Below are 26722 nucleotides of genomic sequence, written 5' to 3'. Positions count from 1 at the left end.
GAGCCCAGTAGCTGGACCTGGCTTTTTTTTTTTGCTTCCGAAAGGAAACATGCAACATGGCTGCATAAAACGCCAAGCAGACCTTAGCTTAAGACAACCCAACAGTGGATAGTTGTACACTATAAACGACTGATTTACTAAGATCCCAAATAGCGGGCGCAAAATTGCGTGTTCACGCTAACAGACTGCATTCGTGACCTTTTAAGATTGCGTTCTTTTTCTACAACCCCAAATTGCAGGCACTAGATTGTTTATTGACTCATTCTGAAAGATTGAGCGTGGCAACAAGACTGCAAGTGGTGGACACCGTTGTATTTCAAAGAGGCCTTTGCACTTTGGGTTTTACCATGTCAAATATGAGCGCACACAAGTGCAAAATAAACTTTGAAATGACGGAATTGGAAGTGTTAGAAAAACATATTAATGAGTTACAGAAAAGAAATTGACCCCTCCAATAATTTGAGGGAATGTTTTTGTTTGATTTAAACCATCCTGTCTGTGTCGTAATTTGATGTCCGTGCCGATCCTGTGTAACAATGTGTTTAAACTTTGAGACAGCACACCAGAAAAACAGCTTGGGAGAAGCCAGACACTTGTTGACAGTGCTTTAAAAATGACCAAGATGTAAGCAAACATATATTGACAAGAGTCTTGTTATTGGTGAGCAGCATGACTCCTTCTTGTGACTGGCCACACGTGATCCCTTAGATTCTTCAGAAGCTCTAAAACAGGATAACTGAATAGATCATTTGGGGTTGTGGCATTTTATTTTTTATTAAAGTGGAAAAGATCAATTCTCTCTACTGATTCAGATTTTTCTTGTGCCTCATGGTTACGCACTGCGATCTTTTAAAAGATGCAAAAATCAGTCGTAGCATTTCCCTTGGGTTTGATAAAACACAGTGGTTATGCTAAATTAATTTATTTGTATATAGTCCTCATAAAACAAACCAAATTACCAGCGTGGGAATTTAGTGTGTTTGACAGACGGAATTTTGGGTGCGCCTGGTTGGTTGACATTTTAGTTTTCTGTGCAGTGCTTTATTTTAGTTATTTTCTTTCTCACTCCAATACTTGTCCTTGTATTAAATATTCTTTTGATTTTATTGCTATCATTTTCTTTGTAGAAAAAAATTGAAATACTGGTTAATCTTCTCTTTTGGATTCATATTTTGATATATAATCCTCCACAATCAGAGTCTCGCTAGTTATGAACCTCACCACATGCCAGTTTTAGTGGATCAGCTTCCACATCTGTTAGTGTGAGGCACGTTTGCGCCCGGATTAGTACATGCAAACCTTTGGTAAAGGAGCAGTACAGTTGAAACATAAAATGTAAATCATAGCGGAAAACTATTACAACTGGCGGTGCCGGTCTGAGACTGGCAGGGATTGGTCTTTGGTTTACCACTCTAAATAACGTCAAACAAAATATAATGTCTCATAATTACTCAGGGTGGATCCTTGATATATTTTAATTGACAGAAACATATAATTCATAGGAACAATAATGAACAATATTTTCATATTGTAAATGAATTTTAGAAATGGCGAAGCAACTATGGTAGTTGTATCAGCATTTCCAAAACGACAAGATCATAAAACAACAACAAAAATGTCTATACATTGACAATATTGTTAACATTTGAGGAGTTAACTAAACAGATTCACCAACTGAATTTACAAACAGATCCAGTTTTGAATGAGTTCACATTGCACAACTGGTTCTCAAGATGGGATTTAGACACCGGCTAAAAAGGAGACACCCTTCTCGATGTACAGTGGAACCTCTAAGGTGGGAACAATACGTTCCAGGATGATGGTTGCCAATTTGAGCATACATAGGAAGTAATGGAAAATGAATGAATCAGTTCCATGCTAAAAATGGCCAGCTTGATAAAACCTAAATGATATTAAAAATTATATATATATATATAGTATATTAATAATAAAATGTGTATTTACAACACAGTAATGATCGTGGAGAGGCAAGGAAGGACAATGCATAAAATCTACACATACACCACTTTAAAGTGTATGTTGCAAAAACCTTTTTGTATTTCGATTTATTGTCTTTGTCGCCATCATATGTTTAGAAACAAAGATGTGTGTCCTGAATGACTGATTGATTGGCAGAAGAGACCAAAGGAAATGCTTTTAATTACTGTGCAGTCAACACAGCTCAATTTTTCTGTGTATTCCGAAAAGCATTGTAATGAGTCGTCACAACAAAGATGTGTGTTCTGGTTTTCAGAAACATGCCCATTTCCAAATCTATAGTCTCACTTTCTTCTTCTCTTTGCCATCACGTTAAGGGCACCAGTGATGGGATGACAAAATCCTTTCGATGCTCACTGAGATTAACTCCTGCGAGGCCTATCGCAGTTTCGTTTGTCATCTCATATGATATGACCTTGACATTTTGGTGTGACTTGTGAGGATTTTTTTTTTTTTTTTTTGGAGAGGTTGATGTTTTCAAAAAAGTGTGGCTTTAAGAATAGTAGAATTTGGAGATTCCACTGTAATTCTTGGTTTATTTAAAAAGAAAAAGGACAAGAAAATTCCTGTAGTGACCATGTTTTGCGCATCCTTTTCACTGCAGATGATCAAATTATTATGCAACAAGTGTCTGGGAGATGACTCACTGACCTGACCACCGGCTATGGCTCTGGGGTTCACACATCATTATCACACAAATAAAAGACTGGTCAGACTATTACCTGCCCACGAGGCTCTGCTGGTTTTAAAGAAGGTGAGGGCAGGCGTGGGAAGCGTATAAGATACACAGCAGAGAGAGGAGACCAACCACCACAAGGGAACCATATCTAATGTACGTACTCAATGACTATTAACTATCCATCCACTTTTATAATAATACTATACAACTATAACATTACTGTAGTGTCTGTCCAGCAGTGTTCTCTATAGTTAGTTGTGCTATAACTGTACCTATTCTTCACACAACACCAACAGGAAATCCAAATGAAATCCATTTACGACAGAACATAACGGTTGAAAGTCGCCCCCACTATTGTCGTGGCTTTGTACAGGAAATCTTGGGGGTGGTATGGAGGAAGGTTGTTAAGTAGGTGCCACAGGCCGCACTGCTAATTTTCTGGCTTGCTCGCTCGTCACTTCCACAGCTGAGTGCTGAGAGTCTGTCCAGAAGCTGTCGGCAACGTGGACACACTGGCTGCTGGGGAGCCTGATGGTGGTACGCCTCCATTCGTGGCCATGCCTGACATATGCTGGGATAACTGGGGGAGGAAAGAAAAGAGACAAGAGTATTATTATACGTAGAACTAAAAACATTGGTCCAGAAAAAGTAAGGAAAAAGACACTTTACCACACTTTTCTACTTGATTACTGTCCTCCCCACCACTCTCCAAGTCACCTCCTGACACTTCCCCTCAAGCTCCTCTATTCAGCACCTCATCTGCTTCGCTCTGCTTGCCCTCGGTCTTCCATTTTGTCTTATCTATTATGAATGTGCCTTGGTGCTGCAGCACTCTCTTATCTGGTCATCTGAGAGCTTTGTGCAGGTATGTGTGCATGCACGCATGTGCACACAAGCGTACGCACGCGCATGTGCACGCACACACACACAAACACACACACACACACACTAAGAGCCAAAGCGTCTGAAATGAGCACTGGCTTTCAGTCACTGTACCTTGGCTCCCACTCTATCACACTCAATGACAATAACAAAGACACACGCGGATTGAAGTTCTAATGCTAGTGTTCAAGGCCTGCACGCAACTCGAATCAGACAATGTTGCTCCATATAAACAGCATTTTCAAACAGTCCAGATACATCTCCCCCTCTGTACTATATACTCACATATATATATATTTATTTATTATTTTTATTTTTATTTATTAATCCTGTATTACCTGACCCACACTCCACTGTCCTTGCTGAACGCCGTGCATGTTCTGCTGCATGTCCATATAGCTGCCGTTCGGAAGAGACATGCCTGACATCATGGCCCCTCCTCCCATCATGGCGCTGTTGAAGCCCTGCTGTGTTATTTGAGGCTGGCCCAGGTGTATTCCTATAGCACAACACACAAGAGTCCAGTGATTTGGAAAATTAGCCCATTTTAACTTAGATCGCCATCAGCATTAATTTAGATTCCAGGCAGACAAGAAACGGAACTGGATGGCCTTCCTCCTTATTCCCTTTACTAATCCTCTAGATAGATCAGTGCAGTCACAGAGCATTATAATCAATATGCTCATGTAAATGTAGTGTCAAGCTACTGCCTGCTCCTCTCAATGGACGGATGTAACAGTGGCTTCACACTTGACACTTGAACACTCAAGCATGTGCACCGGCGTATGCACAAGTTGACAAACAACGCTACAGTTTCTTTCAAATAATAAAATGAGGAGAGGAGAGCGAGTCGGTTTTCACTTCTCTCTTTAAGGTGGACATCAAAAAATGGACCTGACTGCTTTTCATCACACTGACCATTTTTGTTCATTCTCATCTGTTATTTTGATTTGTGTGTGTGTTTGTGTGTGTGTGTGTGTGCATGACCCAAACAATGTAACTCTGATTCTGATACACCCTACCTAAACAATTAATACTGCAGACATCTTACACTGTACATAAAAAAAAAGTAACGTAAGGGAGCCAGGGACGCTAAACGATAACTCAGGGGTGTAGTTAAAATGTTGATATTGGACTCAGCATTTTGTGTGGAGGAATAGCTAGCATTGGCAAGCAGCAGTCAGCAAACAGCAGCGTGATGAAAGATTCCAGTTGAGGTCTGACAGGCAGGTGACGCTCCGTGTGGGCTTGGCACCAGATAAAGAAATGTGGTCAATTTCTCATGGGGACAGGCAGACAAAGGTCAAATATCATTATCAGCTGTGGTGGAAGTTAACAGCTGATTAGTTGGTAATCATTGTTCATGGCTCGCGGCTCAACTTAACACAGTCGATGATGAAGATGAACCTCTGAAAGTGTCTTTATGGATGACAACCAGAGTGGGAAAAATGTTTGTCATTTATCCAACATTTGTCTGTGTGGTCTAACAGATCTCAGTAAAGTTCCTGAATTTGATTTTGACTTTCTCCAGGCATAAAATTGCAAATCTAATGTTTTGATAGGAGTAGTGGGTGTGTTTGCGCGTGTGCATGTGTTCTGCATATTACCTTGCCCAGTAGCAGGCTGTTGCTGGCTGTGTGGCTGACTGCCCACAGAGCTGGTGGCGTACAGAGACAGGATGGAGTCCTTAGATAAGAGCTTTTTCTCCTTTGCCCTTGTGGTGGTACAGGTGGCGGGAGAGGAGGAAGATGAAGAGGTGGAGGGATCTGATGCCTGAGGTGCTCTCCTGGAACCAGACTGTTGGGGTGAAGAGAAATGGACAGAATTTCTCTGTCAAAAAATGGCTTGTCAATTTATAAACCAATGTGCCTTAGCTTAGCATGCTAATTGCTGCCTCTAAATTTGGCGCAAATAAAAAGAAATTTGGATTGAAGGAACAGATTGAGCGCTACATTTAAAATCGAGAAAACATGAGACATTCTGTCTAAAAATGACGTGAATTAGACTGCTGCCAACAATACAGATATGGTGCACTCTCAATACAGGTGTGTGTGTGCGTGTGTGTGAAAAAAGGGAAGTAGAAGCTACTTCATGGATACGATAAGAGGAGGGTGAGAGAAATAGTGACCACTGAGAAACACTCTCCCACACACACACACACACATTCACGCACACACACCACTTTGAAAGTATGTTGCGCTCGACTACTTAGCAGGCAGTGCTGCACTCATCTGCCTCACTCAGCGGACTCTTTTTGACTAGAAAAGGGGAAGACGGGAAAACCAAGAGTTGAAGGGAGCTGGGTAAAAAGGAGAAAGCACATTTGGAAAGGGGGCAGAACTTATTTGAGCGAAGGAGAAGTGGGAGTGATGGAGGAGGAAGCACCCAAAACATAAAAGAAGGCAGAGGAGGGGGGAGGATGATGGGGAGGGACAAGTAGCGTAATGGTGAGAGAGATGAGGAAAAAATAAAGCACAGAGGTTGAGAAGGGTGGAGAAAAACATTCATTTGAAGCAGAAGGTGGGACAGTGTTTAAACAAAATATGTTAAAAGGTGGATAGGAATCGCTACAAACACAGACGTAATTCTTTAAAAAGAAGAAACGTCAGGTATCCGCCAAAGCGTGATGCTATTAATAGACGCAGCACATACGCAGCATCCTCGCACCTATATTGAGAAGTAAAGGAAGAGGAATCAATCCTGAACTGATCAATGTGAACATGACTCAACCATAGCGCAAAGCCAATTTGTTCCAAAGATAATTCACACATCAGAAAAACACATTTCACAGACGCCAAATACGGCGACAGACAGACAGTAAGCTTCAGTCTTTCCTGGAAATATTTTCCGAATGGAGGCCGTGACATGTGACTCATAGTGCTCTGAAATTCTGTGATGTCGCCATCTTTGGATATATGATGGAACACGTTCAGCAATAAAAAAAAAAAAAACTGCTTGGAGGAATGACAAGTTTAATTAAGTTTGCATTAAGATATGGCAACGAACTGTTTGCCGTGCGTAGCTCGGATTATAACAGTTAATTAGGATTTTGGCGAGAAAAAAAATGTGAGATTTGCTAGCCTGGAAGCCAAACTAATATGCAAAGTCAAGATTAAATGCTCCGGCTGATAGACCTGACCCGCAGTTCTCTCAAAATGTTTTCTAAAGCCTAAAGTCGTAAAGTTAGTAATATTATATCTGACATAAGTTTAGTTTTGTACATCATAATGCTAAATATGACCTTTGTGAGAGAACATTTCCCTATTCCAGACATTTAGTACCAACAAAGAGTCCAGTCAAAACTTCAAAATGTCTTCTTCCCTTCCGCCGTGTCTTCCTTTTCATTTTCAACCAGGGCCAATATTATGCAGTCACTGACTTTCAATCGCTGTTCAAGCGATCATTGGGAAGTCTAAAACTAAATCATCAACATTTATTTGGTCATAACATGTTCATTCATTGTCATTTTCTACCGTTTATATGTTGGGGATCATGGGAGAGCTGCATCCAACCGAAAGCGAGGGAAACAACTGAAGCTGCCAACAGAAAGATTTTGAGCGCTATAAAGAAAGATACTGTTTGTGACGTCAACAAAAACCTTGAGAACGTGTGAGTGAAGCTATCACAAAGTACAGTTCAGGAACAAAATCAATCGACTACACCAGAAGACGCAAACCAGTCATCAGCAACACAATTAGACATGAGAACATGCTCATGCTCGGAGAAGAAAGATTTTTTTTCAGTTTTTTTTTACTAAGTCAATGTTCAGACGTAAACCCAATCGGGCATGCAGTTTACTAAAACAAACAACTGAAAGGGGCGATGGTGAAAACCTGCAAAGACAAGAGAAAAGAATACAAAAGTTGGACGATGTCAATGATGATTTGTAAAATTCTCAGTCGCAAGTCATTTTCTTTCATCTCTAGTGTCTGTCCCAACGCCTCTTGCTCATCAACTAATTTGGCGTTTAATTGCGAATATTGCCATTTTAATCTAATCATCAATATTGTGTATCAGATGCAGATGTAAATACATACAAATAAAAATGTTGACCTTGGCTCATTCGTTTGACATAAAACCAAAATGTTTCATTAAAAAGAGCCAAAAATAATTAAAATAATCGGCATGACTGCTCCAATAAATTTTGAAAGGAGCGCATAAACAAACAACTATTCACATCAATGAGCAATTTAGAGACTTCAATTAACAAAACATGCTTGTTTTTTTTAATCCGAGAAGAAACCCAAGCACCGAGATAAAACTACACCAAGTCAATAATCCAAGGATAAGCACCTACCGTATGTTTTGCAAGTCGAAGCCCGCCTTACCTCATTCTACCTCCGACCTTGATAAGTAACTCGTCACAAAAGTAACTACTGCAGTAACAAAAGCCACGTTCTGATTGATTGCACATAATATGGAGCGGGGAGACCAAACATATATTTTCACGAGACAGTCAAAACCGCCATGATATTTGTCCTTTAGGATAACTGTTGGGCCAAACGAGAAATCTCACCATTCCCCAATTGAACTGGAACAAACTGAACGGGGCTAGTCAGGTTAAAAATGAAATTATTTTTAAACACATTTATGAATCAAGACCATATATGTCCATCAGTGGACGAGAAGCAAAATTCACCCTGACTTAACAGTCCCAAACACACAAACACATAGCGTGTGATATGTTGGGGGCTCCTAGCAGCACACTGCGTAATAGAAAGCCTCACCAACAAGGGTCCATTCTTTTCAACCAATGCTGTGCTGTACGGTGAATTAGCATCTCTCGCAGCATTGTCCTCGCTGTCGCTATTCACACTCATGCGCAGATGCACGTACACACACAAACACACACCAAGCTTTTTCCTCTATGGTTTTCCATCACTGCTTGAAACACCCATGTACTCCCCTCTGTTAGACCATCTGTGTCTTTAAAGCTGCAGGAAGAATGTTTGTGCGCATGTGTAAAAACGAAAGAAACCCGAACAAAGAGACGAACGAGTACACCAAAAAAAAAAGGACAGAAAAGGGGGTGAAAAAAAATCAATCACTTGTCACCAGTTCATTCCATCACTTGTCTGCACCATTCCATTTCTACACTCAACAATGCCTCTTCACTAATTAATTGCATGTGACGCTTTTTCCTAATCCCTTGCTCACCCCAGTCTTCTCCATTTTTCTACACAATTTTAATCCTGTTTAGTCCTGAAATAAAGCACCTGCATAGGTCAACCAGCAATTTACCTCTTGTTCATGTCATGATCCGCGTCGGATATGACTGGGGTTTTGTTATTGTTTTCATGTTCATGCGGTTTTGTTATTGTTTTCTTCACCTCCCGGCCATGTGCACTTGTTATTGTTTTGATCTGCTGAGTAGGGGCGTTTCCCCTCAGCACCTCGCCCTCACCAGCCACGCACCTGTTCCCCGTCAGCTCACACACCTGATGCCCATCCGCACTCCTAATGACTGGACTATATAAACACCTCATCCCAACAACTCATTGTCGGAACATTACCACTGCTGCTTCATTTGGACTGTCACGACCGCTCCCTGATCTCGTTCACGCTCATGTTCTCGCTTCGCTCCCGCTCTTGCTCCCGCTCTTGCTCCCGCTCTTGCTCCCGCTCTTGCTCCCGCTCTTGCTCCCGCTCTTGCTCCCGCTCTTGCTCCCGCTCTTGCTCCCGCTCTTGCTCCCGCTCTTGCTCCCGCTCTTGTCCCTAGTTTTTGTCACTGTCTTCGTTCCTCGGTTTTTGTTCTGTTTAGTCAAGTTTAGTTCGTCATAGTCATTTTGCACCCTGCCACGTTTGTTTGTCCACGCCATGTTATTTGTCCTCATTGATTAATTTAATAAATTCCCTTTAGTTTACCCTTTTCCCTGCTTCCTCGCACCTCTGGGTCCACCTCCTCCTCGCCGACCGGCGACCGAAACCTGACAGAATGTTCCGACCAACCACGGACCCAGCGGGAAGCTCTCGGCGACGTCATCGTCGTCGCTGCTCGGACTACCCCCCTCAGCCTGCCGACCAATCCCGCGTCCTTCACGTAGGTTCTATTTTTCGTTCCCCACCGGTTTTCTCCCCTGCGTTTCATGATAATGTTAAGGATTACCCACCTGTCATACCTCCCCATTTTATTATAGATTCAGATTACCAAGAAGATTTTGAGCGCAATGCAATTACACCACCTCACATTATAGTAGACTCAGATCACGAGGATGACTTTGAATACATTTATGACCAGTTGTATGCCCAGCATGACACAGATTCCGTTAGGATCCGTCACTTTCCTCCCCCCGAACAATTTCCGTCACCTTTTTCTTTTGACCGTTTTGAGACCACCTCCCACGTTACCTCGCGTCGTTCACCTCGTCCCAAATCACGTAGATCACGGCCACGTCGTTCACCACGTCCACAGTCTGTTTCCGCTCATAGTCACGTTCCCCTCGCGTTTCATAGCTCACGTTCACCAGCACCAGTAGTCACGGTCCCTCATGTTTCCCGTTCCCCTGACTCCCTATGGCGGCAGGCTGATAGGGATCAGTTCCCCCGTCTCGGCTGCGCCCGGCCCGCCTGCTGCGCCCGGCCCGCCGCAGCCTCCCCGTCAGCGGCACAGACCATGCCGCCTCCACGTCAGCTGCAGCAACCCACGCCGCCTCCACGTCAGCTGCTGCCACCCACGCCGCCTCCCCGCCAGCTGCTGAGCCCCGTCCCGGCTCCCCGCCAGCTGCTGAGCCCCGTCCCGGCTCCCCGCCAGCTGCTGAGCCCCGTCCCGGCTCCCCGCCAGCTGCTGAGCCCCGTCCCGGCTCCCCGCCAGCTGCTGAGCCCCGTCCCGGCTCCCCGCCAGCTGCTGAGCCCCGTCCCGGCTCCTCGCCAGCTGCTGAGCCCCGTTCCGGCTCCTCGCCAGCTGCTGAGCCCCGTTCCGGCGCTTCAAGTCCCTGTTCCGGCGGCGCATGTCCCGCGTCCGCCCCAAGTCCACGTTCTGGCGGAGCAGACCCTGCGTCCGCCCCAAGTCCACGTTCAGGCGGAGCAGACCCTGCGTCCGCCCCAGGTTCACGTTCCGGCGGAGCACGTCGTGCGTCCGTCCCAAGTTCACGTTCAGGCGGAGCACATTGTGCGTCCGTCCCAAGCTCACGTTTCAGCGGAGCCCGTCCGGCGTCCGCCCCAAGTTTATGTTCCGGCGGTGCGCGTCGTGCGTTCGCCCCAAGTCCATGTTGCGGCGGAGCACGTTCCGCGTCCGCCCCAAGTCCATGTCCCGGCGGAGCACGTTGTGCGTCCGTCCCAGGTTCACGTTCAGGCGGAGCACGTTGTGCGTCCGTCCCAGGTTCACGTTCAGGCGGAGCACGTTGTGCGTCCGTCCCAGGTTCACGTTCAGGCGGAGCACGTTGTGCGTCCGTCCCAGGTTCACGTTCAGGCGGAGCACGTTGTGCGTCCGTCCCAGGTTCACGTTCAGGCGGAGCACATTGTGCGTCCGCCCCAAGCTCACGTTCCGGCGGAGCCTGTCCCGCGTCCGCTTCCGGTCAAGGATCCGACGGCGCCTGTCCTGCGCCCGTCGCAAGGGCCTGCCCCGGCAGCGCTCGACGACCCACGGTCGCTCCTGGCTCCTGCCTCGGCGGTGGACGACGACACGCCGCCGCCTCTCGACTCTGCCTCGGCGGCCTTCGACGATGCGCCGTCGCTTCTCGTCACGGCCTCGGCGGCGTCCGACGGTCCACCGCCGCTCCACGTTCCTGTCTCGGCGGGGCTCGAGGACCAGCCGCCGCTCCACGTTCCTGTCTCGGCGGGGCTCGAGGACCAGCCGCCGCTCCACGTTCCTGTCTCGGCGGGGCTCGAGGACCAGCCGCCGCTCCACGTTCCTGTCTCGGCGGGGCTCGAGGACCAGCCGCCGCTCCACGTTCCTGTCTCGGGTGCGCCCGGACGTCCACCTGAATGGCCACGGGTGGACTTATTGATCGGGCCTCCCGGACGTCCGCCCGAATGGCCCCGTCGGGACTCGCTGGTCTGGCCCCCTGGACATCCGCCAGACCGGTCTCGTTCGCGGACCTTGGTCCCACCTCCCGACCCCTTCCGCCCACCCTCGTTCTTGGACAATTTTGGGGTTCCTTTTTTGTGTTTTTTTTTTTTCTCCGTGTTTGTTTTTTTTGGGACGTCTGGAATCCGTCCCTTGAGGGGGGGGTACTGTCATGATCCGCGTCGGATATGACTGGGGTTTTGTTATTGTTTTCATGTTCATGCGGTTTTGTTATTGTTTTCTTCACCTCCCAGCCATGTGCACTTGTTATTGTTTTGATCTGCTGAGTAGGGGCGTTTCCCCTCAGCACCTCGCCCTCACCAGCCACGCACCTGTTCCCCGTCAGCTCACACACCTGATGCCCATCCGCACTCCTAATGACTGGACTATATAAACACCTCATCCCAACAACTCATTGTCGGAACATTACCCCTGCTGCTTCATTTGGACTGTCACGACCGCTCCCTGATCTCGTTCACGCTCATGTTCTCGCTTCGCTCCCGCTCTTGCTCCCGCTCTTGCTCCCGCTCTTGTCCCTAGTTTTTGTCACTGTCTTCGTTCCTCGGTTTTTGTTCTGTTTAGTCAAGTTTAGTTCGTCATAGTCATTTTGCACCCTGCCACGTTTGTTTGTCCACGCCATGTTATTTGTCCTCATTGATTAATTTAATAAATTCCCTTTAGTTTACCCTTTTCCCTGCTTCCTCGCACCTCTGGGTCCACCTCCTCCTCGCCGACCGGCGACCGAAACCTGACAGTTCACTTCACTCGCAAAATACTTAACAGTCTAGTCTGTCTTTACATTTACTTTGTAAGATCAAGCCTAATTTTTTTTTTAATGGATTCATGTATGTCATTTATCTGCAAGAGAAAACAATGACACTTCCAGGAGAAATGCACCACTTACGATTTATTACAGTTACAAAGTGGCTGTTACGCTTTCATGGTTTTAATTAGTGTAGCCTTGCCAAGGACATTTTTAACAGCAGTAGAAATGTAATATTAATGGCTGAATCCATCACAGATTGCCTTGTTTAGAAGTAATTGTTTGACATTTTGATGATTTTATGCTCTGTTGCTTTCAGCAATCATTTCTGTAAATAATTCATTCTCAATCCACAACTCAAAAATGTGAAATGAAACCAAACTGAAACTGTCAGTAGGAGTAAGAAAGTATTCAGTGTAATTTCTCGTTTCAAGACAACAACTTCTGCTCAAAAAATGTCAATTGTTCAGAGGAGGTTTTTAGTGGTGTGATTGCATCTGTGGAAGCAAAGTGGTGTGGTTGCAAACGGGTCATCTGACCAGCCGACAGATGGAGGTGTTTCCTTAAAGCGATGCGGCAAAATCTCAACTGCACAAGCCCAAGCCCCGTCTTTCAATACATCCACTTCCCTCTTAAAGGCGGCCGCACACTACATGAGTCCATCAAAGAACACACAGGTTGCTACAATAAAAAAAAGATGTGGGGCGCGTTCGGAAATTCGCTCGGGCGCTTATTCACGACACTGAGAGTGTGTGAGTTCGGAGAGGCTGAGCGCGCTGCCCTCTCATTCATTTCCAAGCGCATCCTTTCTTCTAAACCAATCAGCAGCTTGTGCTTGAACTGGTTCCATCTGAACTGCCTGAGAGGCTGGTGCACCGTGTCTATAATTTGAGTGCCAAGATCGTTTTGGTCATCAAATGGCAGATTTTGGCTGCCAGGATGGCCGAGTGGTCTAAGGCGCCGTGTTCAGGACCCAGTCTCCCCAGGAGGCCTGGGTTCAAATCTCGAATTTCCCCATTGTGGGACTAATAAAGGCAATATTATTATTATTATTATTTCAACAACGCTCTGCGTTTCCAAACTGTTGGAGTGAACCAGTGTGTGCTTGGAGCGTATTTTTGAGCGTGCTTGTGGTCTATATATAATAAAGTCAAGAATGGCGATACAGGAAAACAAACCCTCTAGAACAAGTTCCGGGTTTGCGGTTCGGGTATTTTATTTAGTGATTGATTTATATTTTGGGGGCAAATTTGATTTATTTTGTATTTTTGCCATTTGCCAGCATTTATTCACACGCAGCATGAAACAAAACGTTTATGTACTGATTTAAAAATCAGAGAGTTGCAATAAATCGTTTTGCCAGTATTTTGTAGGATATATGGAAATGCACGTCATTCATATGGCATGCCATTCATATGTCCATTGAAGTTGAATTTTTACACTTCGAGTAGTAATAGACCGATCTGCTTTTTTTCAGGGCCGATACTGATACCGATAAGTGGTCATGGAGGCCGATACCTGATACTTGAAGCCGATATTCATTTCTAGAAAAAAAAGGGGACGAGATGGTGTCAAAATTTTGAAAAATAAAAAACTCCAAAACTAGACGAAGTTTAAATACTTTACTTTAAGTACATATTTATTAAACTAAAAGTGACTAACAACATGTTAAAGCTTTTTTTAGATCTTAGAAAATAGACAACTTGCTGTGGTAGATTGACTTATCCAAATTTCGGCAAAGTCTGTTGCTTTACCTTCCTTTGTTCGCGGGACCGCTCCTGTTGTGCGTGTGACTCACGGTAACAGCTTACTGCCAACTTACGCAGATGGTGCTGTGGGTGGGCCAATCAGCTTCTGGAGGCCGGGCCACCAGAATGTCAAAGAGCAAGAGAGCGAAGTGTGCTGCAGCGAGCCAAAATAAACCAGCTTTTAATTTATTAGCCTTGAATGTAAAAAAAAAAGGCAGATACCGATAATCGGCAAAATGCCAAATATTGGCCCCGATAATCGAGATCAACTCCATGCCCTCCCTATCCATATATTTTAATTTGAGCTGTCAAGCGATTTAAATTTTTTAACTAATTAGTTACAAAATTTACCCAATTGTGCGTGATTAATCACATTTTTCATTTACAATTTTTTTTTACAAAGCTTGGAATCAATATGAACTCAATAAAATAAAAAAAAATGTTTGATTAATCTCCATAGTTAATGCTTTAACTTTGACAGCCCTTTTTTTTAATGAACAGATTTACTGGGTACTGTTTTCATCCAACTGTTTGACGCACGCATGCCCTGCCTGTTGTCCATCTCTCCGCACTGTAACACAACTGATTCAAATGATAAGCTCATCAGCAAGCTCTCAAGAAGCGTGATAACAAACCTGACCATTTGAATCAGCTGTGTAGCAGGGAGAGGTGGGAAAACAGGCATCAACATATTAGGTAAATTCAAGACTTAAATTTGGCCATAGGTGAAATGTAAGCATCAAAAGATTTGGTTTGGTTGCCCAGTAATAGACTTGGCGACCAATCAGGTGTACTCAAGCCACCCCACAAACTCAGTCGAGACGGCGGAAGCTCACCCGTGAACTTGAACAGGATAAGCTGTAGAAAATGAAGCAATGGACAAACGCATTTAAAATTAGGATAAGGCTTAAACACACATAAGACATGCAGGAAATATGTTCGCAAGGGAGAGCGAGAGAGAGAAGAAACACAAATCCTCTCCCTCCCACAAGGCTCTAATCACAATTTAGTAATTGACATTCACAGATGAGCAAGCACTCCCAGATGCCAGTTAATAGCTGCAAGAATCAGCAAGCTCGAGCTTCCCCTTTTTTCGTGCACCTGGATAATCACAGCCATAAAGCAAAATCCCAAAGCAATGCTGGCATAGCTCTTTAAGTACATGTAAAAGTTGAGCCTGTCACATGCACAGTGCATTCATCCACCTTCAATACAGCCAGACGTTCTCCAGAGGACATTTTATGAGCCTTTTGAGAGGATTTGGACTAATCTTTCAAGGCTCACAGAATAGTGTGTTCCGTGACTATGCAAAACACCAAAACTACCAAAAGAACTCAACTGAAAAAATATTCCCACTTGTTTTTTTTTGTTTCGTTTTTTTTTTACTAATCAGAGGTAGACCATAGAGTGGATTCACCAAATGCACTTCTGACTGACAAGCTGAGAAACAAGCTTTTTAAGAAAATAAACATGTCTAGTAGAACAGTGACTTTGACGCAAATATTTTTTGCATTCGTGACAACTCAAGTATCTGAACTATGGCGACAACTAACGACTAATTCAAGAATCATTTCAACTGTCAATTATTTAGTCGGTTCATTGATGAATCAGATTTTTTTGTAAACCTGTTTCAATTTCCATCCCTTGATTGAAAAAAACCAGGACATTATTTCAAATCGACTCCCACAATTTTTTTTTTTAACAAATTCAAAAAACTGTTTAGCACCATTAAAACTATTGCCGAAAGTTTGCGACCTTCAAAGAACCCTGACAAAAAAAATAAAAAATTATAGATGCTCATGGATCAGGTAACTACCAACCACAGTTTGCAAAGATCACATGACCAAACAGAAAATAGGTGAGTCGTGATTAGTCAACATTTATTGAAACCATTGCGGTGATGCGCTCTCTAGTATTGTCTTTGTTTTTGTCATTTTGGTTAGTTTTGGGCGACCCGTTCCCCACTTGCTTAAACGAGAGAAGAGTCATGCATTGGGGAGACTATTCTCAACTTGTTTTGCCAACCGACACAAACCCAAAGTTTTTCCAGAGACAACAACTGAAGGAGCGGCTGCACTGACAGTGTGTCAGTTAGGACTTCAGAAAAAATTGTTACACCCGTACCCATTATCGAGGACTTTCACACTTGAAGAACAGAGATAAGGGCAGGGAAAAGTCTCCTGGACCCCTCACGCCTGCCTCAAATTCTAAAGTGGCATTTTCCAAATATTTGCCAATTTTGCACAAATAATTGTAGCTTCAGCGCGTTACGTACTAGAACAACTCTCGTGGATCTCATTCCATAGCACTGACACTTTAAAGCGCTCAAGGACATTCTGCATAATTGCGCATGCTTATCTGCACAACCGTCATAGTAGTGTAAGTACCCCACCACTGATCACTTCATCACTGCTCTTATGACTTTCCAAACTGTTGCACAGCTGTCATTGAGTGGTATGATTTTACAATGGTACCCTTATATTACGGAAAATACTTTCTATACTTATGTCATGTCTTTGTTAAGCGTAGTTGCATGTTATTGTCATACGAGCGTAACTCATACTGTTTTACATACTTGCTCAACGAAGGCAATTCTGATTGTGAGTGAATTAATAACACATGACAAAATAATTTACATGTTAAATCAATGCATATTTTATACAAAAAAACACATGGTATTTGTAGTACTCCTCAAATATGATGGAGCATTTTTTTGTCACTGAAGATGCACAACTCTAGCGATAGCCAAACGTCACAAGACGATCATACTTCATTATTATGGGGAAGCAAGTGATGTAAAAAATAGCTTACAATAATACTACATAAAAACTCATGATATTGTTAAAAAAAAAAGCACAAGACATTGGAAAAAAGAAAGAAAAGCATATATAATATAGTGTTTTTGGACATACTAACTGCAGTGACAAAGATATAGGCTAGGACAATCATTTTATAGTCCCGTGTTCCTATTGGCTCAGCGACGAATCAATGTTGTTCAGAATGTTGTTTTCGGCTGAAGCGGGCGAAAATTAAGTTTGACGGAGATGTTCATTTAGTGTCGTAACATGACAATGACAACATCGTGACAATTTTAATATCATAATATAGATGTTATTGTTACATCGCTATAGCTCATACATTTATTGATTGCAGTAAGGCTCACTTATTTTTTTTTCCATTTGTGCAATGCATTTAAATTCTCTCTTTCCTTTATTCCAGGCGTTAAATGTTGTTGGTGTAATGTCATGGTGTTTCATTTCCTTAAACCATTGCGTGGATTGGCTTTGTTAGGACAAGCCCACTGTGTTTTCAAGGGAAGGGCAAAATTAATTTGACAAAATAAAAGATATGGCACTTAGCTTTGAGATAATCTGTTGTGTGTGTCTGCACGCTCACACAACATAGAGTACATTATTGAAGAGATGTTGTAAGTCTAGACCATGCTGATGTGTTTGTTTGTGAGACGTTGCTTCATTGGTCTGAGTCGATGCTCTCTGAAGCAGCCAGTGCACTGATCAGCAGATGATGAGAAACTTTGCGTCTGTGTGTGTGTACCTTAGCTTGTTGTGTGTCATTGGAGGAAGGAAGCGGGTTGGAGACCATTGGTCCAAAGATGTCCAGTTCATCATTGATTGTTGAGCCTTTTCCTTGAACATCCGGAGTATCTGAGAGAGAGAGAGAGAAAAGAGGATTCTTCCAATTGCTGAAAACTCAGTGGTCCTCCGACTGACAAGATGTCAGATTAGTCCGAGCATGACACTGATCTAAAAGTAACTAAAAGGTAAGAGAGAAAGTTTTGGCTCATTGCCAAGCAAAAATAATATTAACTTTTTTGAGTACATTATAGGTGCATTGAAATATGTTTTTTTATTCCTAAATAAATGTATCCAAGTTCAGATTTCCCCCTCACACCCTGAAGGCGTATCAAAGGCTGGAGTAGACTTCATTTTCAATGAAGAGGTGATTTATGTGACACCTGAGTGGAATATTAAAATCCAGACTAAAACACCGTATACAGATGATTTAATAGCCCGAGTAAGAGTTAATTGAAGAGGGTTTAAAAGGTGATTCATTAATTGTCTGCCCCGCGGCATGGTTATAAAATTAGAACTCACTCACAAACTGTCTGTAATTGCAGAGTTGGATGGGAACACAAAGAACAACAATCCTCTTCTCCCAGTCAGAGGCTTACAATTAAGTTGCACAAGCGATGATTTCTTCAGATAAATCGTACAGCTAAAAGTCAAGGAATAGGGGAAAGAAATTATGTTTTCATGGAATTTATAAAACAAATATAAAACAAGAATTGGCAAATGCCATGTTTTACTTCCTTTTTTTTAAATATATCTTCAAACCTTATTGTGAATGAAGTGTTTTAAAATTCTGAGAGTGAATGAAAAGGCACAGAAAAAAAGGTTTTTGACAACACATTGCAATGCAAATCGTTTCAGTTCTATTTTATTCTTTGACAAGGACCGTGGCTGTCAAGAACACAACATTCACAGTATCAGGTCTTGAAAAACATATTCTGGTAATGTAAATGCGGGCATGTTTTGTTTGTGCAACTCCCAACGTGAAGTCAATCTAAAGAGGTTTCAAATTTAAGAGATACATTTTGTGGGAGCGGAAATGATTAACATTATCAATACAGCATGGGTATTCCCCTATATTCATGAGCAGTCTAACACATTTTGCAGTGGTCTTTCTGTTTTGCTGTTTTCCCCCCGAGAGTTTTGCACACATAGGTGTATATCCGGCCTGTCTTTTTACGCTACAGCTTTGACAGAAATTTCATTCAAATTCAGATTTTCATCCACACTTATAAGTGGCATGATACCATTATGGAAATGAGCAGCGAGGGGAAAAGAGCCCATCTTCATCATCATCATCATCACCATCTCTTCCATGTTTACAATGAGATGGGCTTGCCTCTATAGAGCACTCTCCAGTTCTCCATGGAAACAGACCCACTGTACAAGATGTGGGTGTTTTTTTTTTTGTTTTTTTTTAGAATCATCCAGAATCCCTTACCCCACATGCAAAAAAATCCACTCACATGTTAAACTGCTGACATTCTTTTACTGTTGGATTTTTCGATATTGTTGTGTTGAGGTGCAGTGAAACATTTGATAAGAGTGCATTTCTCAGCAGCATTGTAACATAATGTGTTTTATTAATTGGCAGCAGCATAATCTCATGTGCAGCGGATATAAAAAGTGTACAAGCCCTTGTTGAAAGGCCATTTTTTGTGTTATAAAAAAAAGAGACCACTAAAAATTATTTTAACATTGACAAACATTGTTACTTCCATTTAACCTGAAAAATCAAGTTGGGAAAAAACTGAAATATTTTAAAGCATAAAATAAGCAATAATTAGGTTTCACAAGTGTGCACATCCTCTTACAGCTGGGGATTCAAAATATCCAATCACATATGCAGGCATTAAATGTGAGTCAGAACACACCTGCTACTATTAAAAGTGACTCTAAATGCACGACCATATGATCTCAGTTGTTTGAGCATAGTTGTACAAGTTATAGGCACATTAACTGTGGAAAAAGTTTTGAAAATAAATCATTTTGGGATTTTTTTTCAAGTTCAAAAATATGGGATTAAACTGGGGTATGTAGATTTTTTCTATTCATATTGACACAGTAATTTGTTCTACACTAACTTTGGGGCTTACAATTGACTTTTTCACTGTTGGATGGCTCATGGCTCAGCTTTCGAACGTCATGTGACCAAACTCAAAAAACAGGCGAACCGCAATCGGTCGCCACTTGAGCCCTGAGCAATTGTGATGTAATTTTCAGTCAACAGCAAGTCAAACAATATTCATCACAATACTGTGTTTAGACTAGTAAAGTCGCATAGTAATACAAATAATTGTTTGGGGCGGATGACTTCCTCTTTAGTATAAACTGCTTTAATAATTAATAAGATTATTAAATAATACAATTATTTGTACGTTTTAACACCATTTATCAATCAAACAAACCAGCAGTTTTCTGTAATAGACTTCTCATAGACATATCAGGTCACCAAATATCACAACCGCAGCTTAGTTGTCAAACGAGAGCGAACCTGGGGTAATGGTTTGAAATTACACCATTACATTTTGGGACCATCAAACTCAAAAGGTTAGGATGGCACCTACTTAAACATTATAATAGTAGGTGAAGTGGGCATGTTTGGGAGGAATTTTACTATTTGCTGCAATGTAAAGATCAGAGAGTATTCAGTCGTCATCGTTCATGAACATGTAACAAATGCTTTCAAACATGACTCATGTATCCTGACTGCATTCGATTGTTCACTAATGGCAGACAGACTTTGACAGCAATATTCATCTAGAACTGTAATTACTTGTTTTGGCATACTGGTTCAATTTGCATATCTGACACATTAAGGCAGAAACTCAGCACACTTTGTGCCAATATTATGGTAATCTTGTGAAAAAGTGAGAGGGTTTTTCATGTCTTACCCAGGCCCAAAAGATCCACGGCTGCCTCTTGATTTTTCTTGGGACTGGCTCTAGTCTCCGACTGTATCAAAAAAAAAAAAAAAAAAAACGAATTAAAGAATGGCTCACAACGTCAATGTTGTTTGATTTTAAACAGAGAAAAATGATGAATGCTCCTCAGTAACAATGGCACAGAGAAAGAAAAAGGCAGATTCAATTTGGAAGAAAAGTTAAAAAAAAAAAAAAAAAAACATGAATAAGGACACGAGATTAGGCAATACATTGATTGAGATATCGGAGAGAAAACAGATATGGGTTAGTAAGAAGCGCAACAAGGGTGACTGCACAGGATTTAAGAGCTCTACAGTCCTGCTAACAAACCTAATTTCCTCTCCATTTCAAGATCGATGGGCCACATTAAACTCAATACCTTTCCAATTCCAGGCAATGAAAACAATTACAGTGCCTACGCCTAATCAGTAATGCATTGGCTGCGAATTGGGTCCAGGGACTGCAGATGCACGTCAAAGTGGTGGCCTGAATCACAACAGGAAGCCGCCTGATTAACTGCAGAAAATTGTTGTCTTGTAGGCACAAATTAGTTGAAAATTAACTTTAGGAGCCCAACCCAAATTGAAATCCTTATTATCACTTTCACAGAATAGCAAATGAAACAGAGACTTAATAATAGTAAGTGCTACATTGCCTAATGCAATTAATTGTAAAATGGATTCATATTATAACATCTTAACATAAATATTGATGAAGAATTTCTTGTGGAAAAAGAAACAGCCTCTACGCAGGCTGCTGCTGAGCTTTTAAGTCAACGTTAACTCTGCTGTCTTGATTCATTTGTCTTGGCGAGTAGCGGACAACAGCAATAGAATCAAAGTCAGCATTTCATTGGAAGTAAATTATAATTGTAATTAAACCATAATTACAACAGCGCTGCAAACATGATTTTTGGATCCATATGTTGGTTCCTGCATTAGTTGAAATAGTTAATGCAGTATAAAGAGGTATATATATTAAAACATTCTGTTTGATAAGGATAACAGGCTGGCAGAAGTCAACATCCAAGAGAATAAAAGTGAGAACTTGAACAGTAGCTGCCGTGAGGCCGAAACAAGACAGAAACAAGAGAATCCCTCGTTTTTCTATGCATATAAATTTTAATTTCCTCTTGTAAAACCTTCTCAATTTGCATATACCGGCCAGCAAATCTGTCCAGATTTGACAAGACCACACTGTCTCATTAGTGAGACACGTTGAGTTTTCCTGGCCCAGAAAGAGTTTTTGAGGGACAAACCTCTTGTAATTAGTTATCTGGGGTGACACTGAGTGATGTCGCCAGGAAAAAGTCAGTAACGGACTGCGAGAGGCTGTCAGGATCATTTCTCTTCGAAGTGGTAAAAGAGGAATTGGAATGGAGGCGAGAAATCGATAGCGCTTCACCTGAACGTGTGAATAGAGTCTCATTTGATGGCGAGTTGCTGCATGCTGGCTTTCGAGAGGAAAGCAATCCCTGAAATGCCGTCTGTCACATCTGATTGTGGTAACATCCACACCAGACAAACATGTTCGCACATCTGTCACACCGGGAAGGCTGCTTTTATGTATGCCTGCACAAGACGAGAGCTTCAACAGACATTTTCAAAAATGATATTAAATGATTTTTTTTTGTTTAGCTTCATCTACAGCAAACATGGAAATACCCAATGATATTCTAGAATAATTAGGATGAGGGGGAAACCTTCCAGAAATGGTAATAGGGTTCATGAATATTTATGAAGCTGGACCTAAGATCCACAGGGTTTTTGTAGCATCCCAATTCCATCAAAGTATGAAATGGTACTTTTACATCACAAGAGCTCTTGGAGAGCAAAGACCGTTCGCCAAGGCTTCATCTTTTTTTCTCCTGTGGAATCAGTGAATGAACAAACGCTATCTAGGATATTAATATCTAAAAACAAGGTTTTATCCAGCTATTGAGATGCATTGTCATGTGTTAAATTAAATATTAGCTGCATTGGTGTAAACTAGCAGAGTCAGCTTCTGTTAACCGCTACATACATGACTGCTTTTAGTTAAGCTATTGAAGCAGTGGAGGTGTGTGAGCAATGTGAGTTTGTGTTTGGCGATGTGTCCACATGCTGCATAAACATGACACGCTGATATCAAAGGTGGCCAAACATGTTCACTGGCCGCCTGTGCAATGGACGCCTACTGTACATCAAGCTGCTCTCCAATATGGTCTCACCACCTTACAGACTTGAGTTTTCAGGCCTGACTACATTGTGACTGTATGGCTGCAACTAGGGATTATTTTAATAATCGAGTAATCTGTCATTTTGTTGAGTGATCGAGTACTAATCTTCCTTTCTACATTTAAAACAGGACGCTATTCTAAATTGACAGTGGAATGTACAAGCTAGTGATGGGTCCAGCGACACTGAGGCGTCGATGCGTGCGCCGAGCTTCCAGGGCAAACCCCGTGTCGGTGCGCGCACTGCTTTGAAAAAGTCACGTGACCACTACCGGAACCGTGTCGACACAGCGGTCGCGCGCCAAACTGTGTTTATAAGGAAGCGCATCTGTCAACAGGATGCACGCTCAAAACAAGTATCAAGTTACTGGCGCGTTACTCTCCGTTAAATATCCGCAAGATGGGAGACGTCACTGGTAAACACAAGTTTTCTGCCGTGTGCGCACTCAGACGTGCAGCGCCATGTGTCAGCAGGACACGTTGCACGTACGGAAACCCGCTCTTATACTGGAAGTCCATGGAGGCAACGTTCCCTCACCTATTTATATTGGCCACACAGGTGTTGTGCACACCGGCCTCTTCAGTGCCTTGTGAGAGGATCTTCTCAAAGGCGGGGGAAATTGCCTCCAAAAAAAAGAAATAGACTGAATAACAAAACGCTGGAGAAACAATTTTTTTTTCAAAAATAAAAATCTTTAATTACAATGAGTCCATTGTCATTCACAACACTTTTACTTGGGCATTCAGACAGATTTTGACTTAATTTATCAACTGCGTCTCGAATATCAAAGATTTTTTCATGAAAGTACGTATATGTAAAAATAATGTGAATGCAAATGCCTTATCAATGGAATTGGATAAAATTAGTTTGACAGATCAGTGTCAGAAGACCCTGTCAAATGTTTCCTGCAAGTCCACCAGGTGTCAGTATTCAGCAACACAGTGTCAACACAGTGTCAATACAGTGTGTCACTGTGTCGAAACGATACAAGATGCCTCATCTACCCATCACTAGTACAAGCAAATGAATTAAAATTCTGTTAATCATTAGGTCTGTCAGAAAGTGAGCAAAAACACATCACGGTTTACCAAAGTAAAAGCAGGTGCAGAAAATTTTATATTTTGATTCACCACAAAGGTTTGGTTTGGTGATAGACAACAGAAATCAGAGAGTTGACTGGTTGTCGAGGGGATTACGGAAGAGGAGGAGCCAAAATGCAGGGAAGTGAGCCAGGAGTAACTAAGAACAAACAAAAATTGAAGAAACGAAAGGCAAACAAGGAACTTAAAAGAAAAAATCTAAATGTGCAAAACAACAGGGACCAACAAAAAGCCAAAGACTTGACTTAACTAAACTTGACTTGACTTGACTTGACTTGACTTGGCATGTCAGGCAGGAGGAGAAGAGACCTGGACACTAACAGCGACATCTGACACGGACAACTGACCGACTCAAACTGAATGTAAACAGGGATCTAAACGCAAACAAATTGACGAGACAACGAGGAGCACCTGGACAAGACTCAAAGTGTTGGAAGGACCTGATTGGTTAACACTGGGGTCTTGGGTAGACGAACACAGGTGGACACAATGAACATGACGAGACACACCAAACAAAAGGAAAAAACATGAAACTAAATACTAAACCAAAAACCACAAAAACAGATCATGAGAGATTGTCTGTGGAAAGACTGAAATTCTCCAGATTTGGACAATTAAACAAGGTATTTAACGACCCTAACTGTATTTATTCTGATAATCAATTTGTTGTGGTTTAATTGTTGCTCCTCTAAATCTGACCATTTCAAATTCCCTTGGGGATTTTCTCTTTTACACTGTTGCATATCCAAATTGTGCCACTTTTCAGAGAAATGTAACAAAAAATGATTTGAAAAGGGAAAATCATTTTTGATGTAAAAGATGCGAGTGCTTCGAATTGAACCTAACCGAATCGTTTCACTTAGAAACATATCGAGATACGTACTGAATGGTCTTTTATTGGCGGGATATAAGTATCTTAAAAGGAAATGACTCATTTAAACAACTGACAAATTCATTAAAATCCATGTATAATGACAAAAAAGTGTAAACATAGGCATCATTCCCTCTCGAATGGAGTCGTAGCATATCTAATTAAAATCGTAATCCCACTGAGTTGAAGCAAATCAAATTGTTATACTTAATCGAACCGCACTTGAGTCGTTTCGAACCTCACGTATCAAAAACTTTATCGAATCCTCTTTTTTGAATGATGCACACCCCCTATTGTCGCTTGAAATGCATATGCAACAGAACAGGGAACATATCTGTCAAGATATGTGTTGTACAAATGTATTAACTCTTGGGACCCAGTTGAAAAAAATGAACGTATCAGGACTCCCAAAACACAGATTCTGTGTGGATTAAATGTAGAAATTATATGAAACGAAAAACGAGCAGAAATTATTTTAAAAAAAATAACAATAAAACACAGACACATGCAAACTAATTTCTATGCAGACAGGATCTAAGAGGATTTTTAAAAGATCTTTTTGGGCAACTTTGACTAAAGATAACATGTTAAAATATTTTACTAAGGGGAGAATACTACGGCATTTTTTTTTTAACAACCAGCTGGGTGTGCGAAAAAAAACAAAAAAAACATCAATAATATGATTTGCGCACCACAGCTGCAATGAGTAGCACTGTCCTTCGTGCGTACAGTACAAAGAGAAATAGAAACAACGGTCTGATAGTCGGAGGAAAACAATAACACAGGGAAGAGCAAACAACAATGAGTGTGGGGGGGATAAAAACAAATAACGAAAGGAAAGGAGTGGGAGACGAGGGTTGCCAATTGGCGAGCAGGGAGAGCAAGTGGCCAAGAGGGGATGGATACAAAAGGGGCAGGAAATGGAGGACAAATAAGAGAGTGAGAGAAAAAAAAAATGAGGGCATTCGAGGGACATAAACCAGAGAGTGCAGCAAAAAAGTAAGTGGGCGCTGTCCACATCGGAAATTCTGGAAGGGCCTGCAACTGAGCAAATAGTCCCTCGAACACAGTTGTACACAGTATGTTGCACCGTCATTTACGGTAGTGCATTCTTGACACTTTGGAAAAATGCAGCATTCTCATGCTAGGGGGGAACATTTGCCCAGATTTTAAAAGTGTTGTTTAATCCATGAAGATGGAGCCACTACACTCCATTAACAGCAATATTGTGCAATTTTAATCGCTGTTGAAGGGGTTTATGACATTACGTGTGTTTTCATGGACAGTTCAGGGAGACGTTCTAGTGTAGGAAACTGGTTCATGGATAGACCAAATTGAGTAGTAAAAGAGTCCAGACTGCAATGAATGGACCATTCAGGATCATTTTTCGAATGTTTGAATGGTTGTTCTAATGTGGCGATAAGAGGATGTCACCAATTTGTTGAAAAAAAAAAAAAATTTTAAGAGACTTCTTCAAAATTATCAGTTCCTCTGGTTGCTGTTTGAGTAAAATGAAGAAAATGCCTAAAATTTCAAATACAAATATTGTCATTTTAGAGCAGGGTGAAAAATGAAAAAAAGATCAAAATAACTAAAAAAAAAAAAATCTTCAAACCGCAAATAATGCAGGGTTATTATAATTTGGCAAATTTAATTATAGTTAGTTTTTATATCGTTTTGAGTTTTTTTTAGTTCGATTTAATTAGTTTTCATGATGGCTATGTTAGTTTTTATTGGATTTAGGGATTTTTTCAAAGACAGTTTTAGTAGTAGTTTTTGTTTTTAAAAAAGTGTTTTACTTGCATGCAACATTAAAAAAAAGACCATGGTTAGTATTGTGAAGTAAAAATGTGACAAAAATATTATTTTAAAACATTTTGATAATACAGGGAACAGTTTAGAGACTTATTTGAGAGTTACAGTTCACAGAATTTGAATTAAAAAAA

At 41.8% G+C, this 26722-nt stretch overlaps 1 protein-coding gene across 3 annotated transcripts in view; it reads right to left on the bottom strand.

Annotated features, from left to right (window-relative positions):
• Positions 1 to 2560: 2560 nt before the first annotated feature.
• Positions 2561 to 26722, bottom strand: part of LOC148330561 (stromal membrane-associated protein 1-like) — a 60427-nt gene continuing 36265 nt past the window's right edge. For all 3 annotated transcript variants that reach the window (XM_088304545.1, XM_088304546.1, XM_088304547.1), the window contains exons 6-10: positions 20560 to 20620; positions 17631 to 17740; positions 5167 to 5356; positions 3898 to 4058; positions 2561 to 3257 (exon numbers count right to left, since the gene is read on the bottom strand). In XM_088304545.1, coding sequence (XP_088160671.1) covers positions 3132 to 3257; positions 3898 to 4058; positions 5167 to 5356; positions 17631 to 17740; positions 20560 to 20620 — 648 coding nt within the window. In that variant the 3' untranslated portion in view covers positions 2561 to 3131. The remainder of the gene's footprint in view (positions 3258 to 3897; positions 4059 to 5166; positions 5357 to 17630; positions 17741 to 20559; positions 20621 to 26722) is intronic.

This window comes from Idiotropiscis lumnitzeri, chromosome 9 (assembly GCF_059441095.1).
Source record: "Idiotropiscis lumnitzeri isolate Australia: NSW breed Sydney's pygmy pipehorse chromosome 9, RoL_Ilum_1.0, whole genome shotgun sequence".
Lineage (NCBI taxonomy): Eukaryota > Metazoa > Chordata > Actinopteri > Syngnathiformes > Syngnathidae > Idiotropiscis > Idiotropiscis lumnitzeri.
Note: the sequence above shows the minus strand (reverse complement) of the source record. Positions and strands in the feature narration are given on the sequence as shown.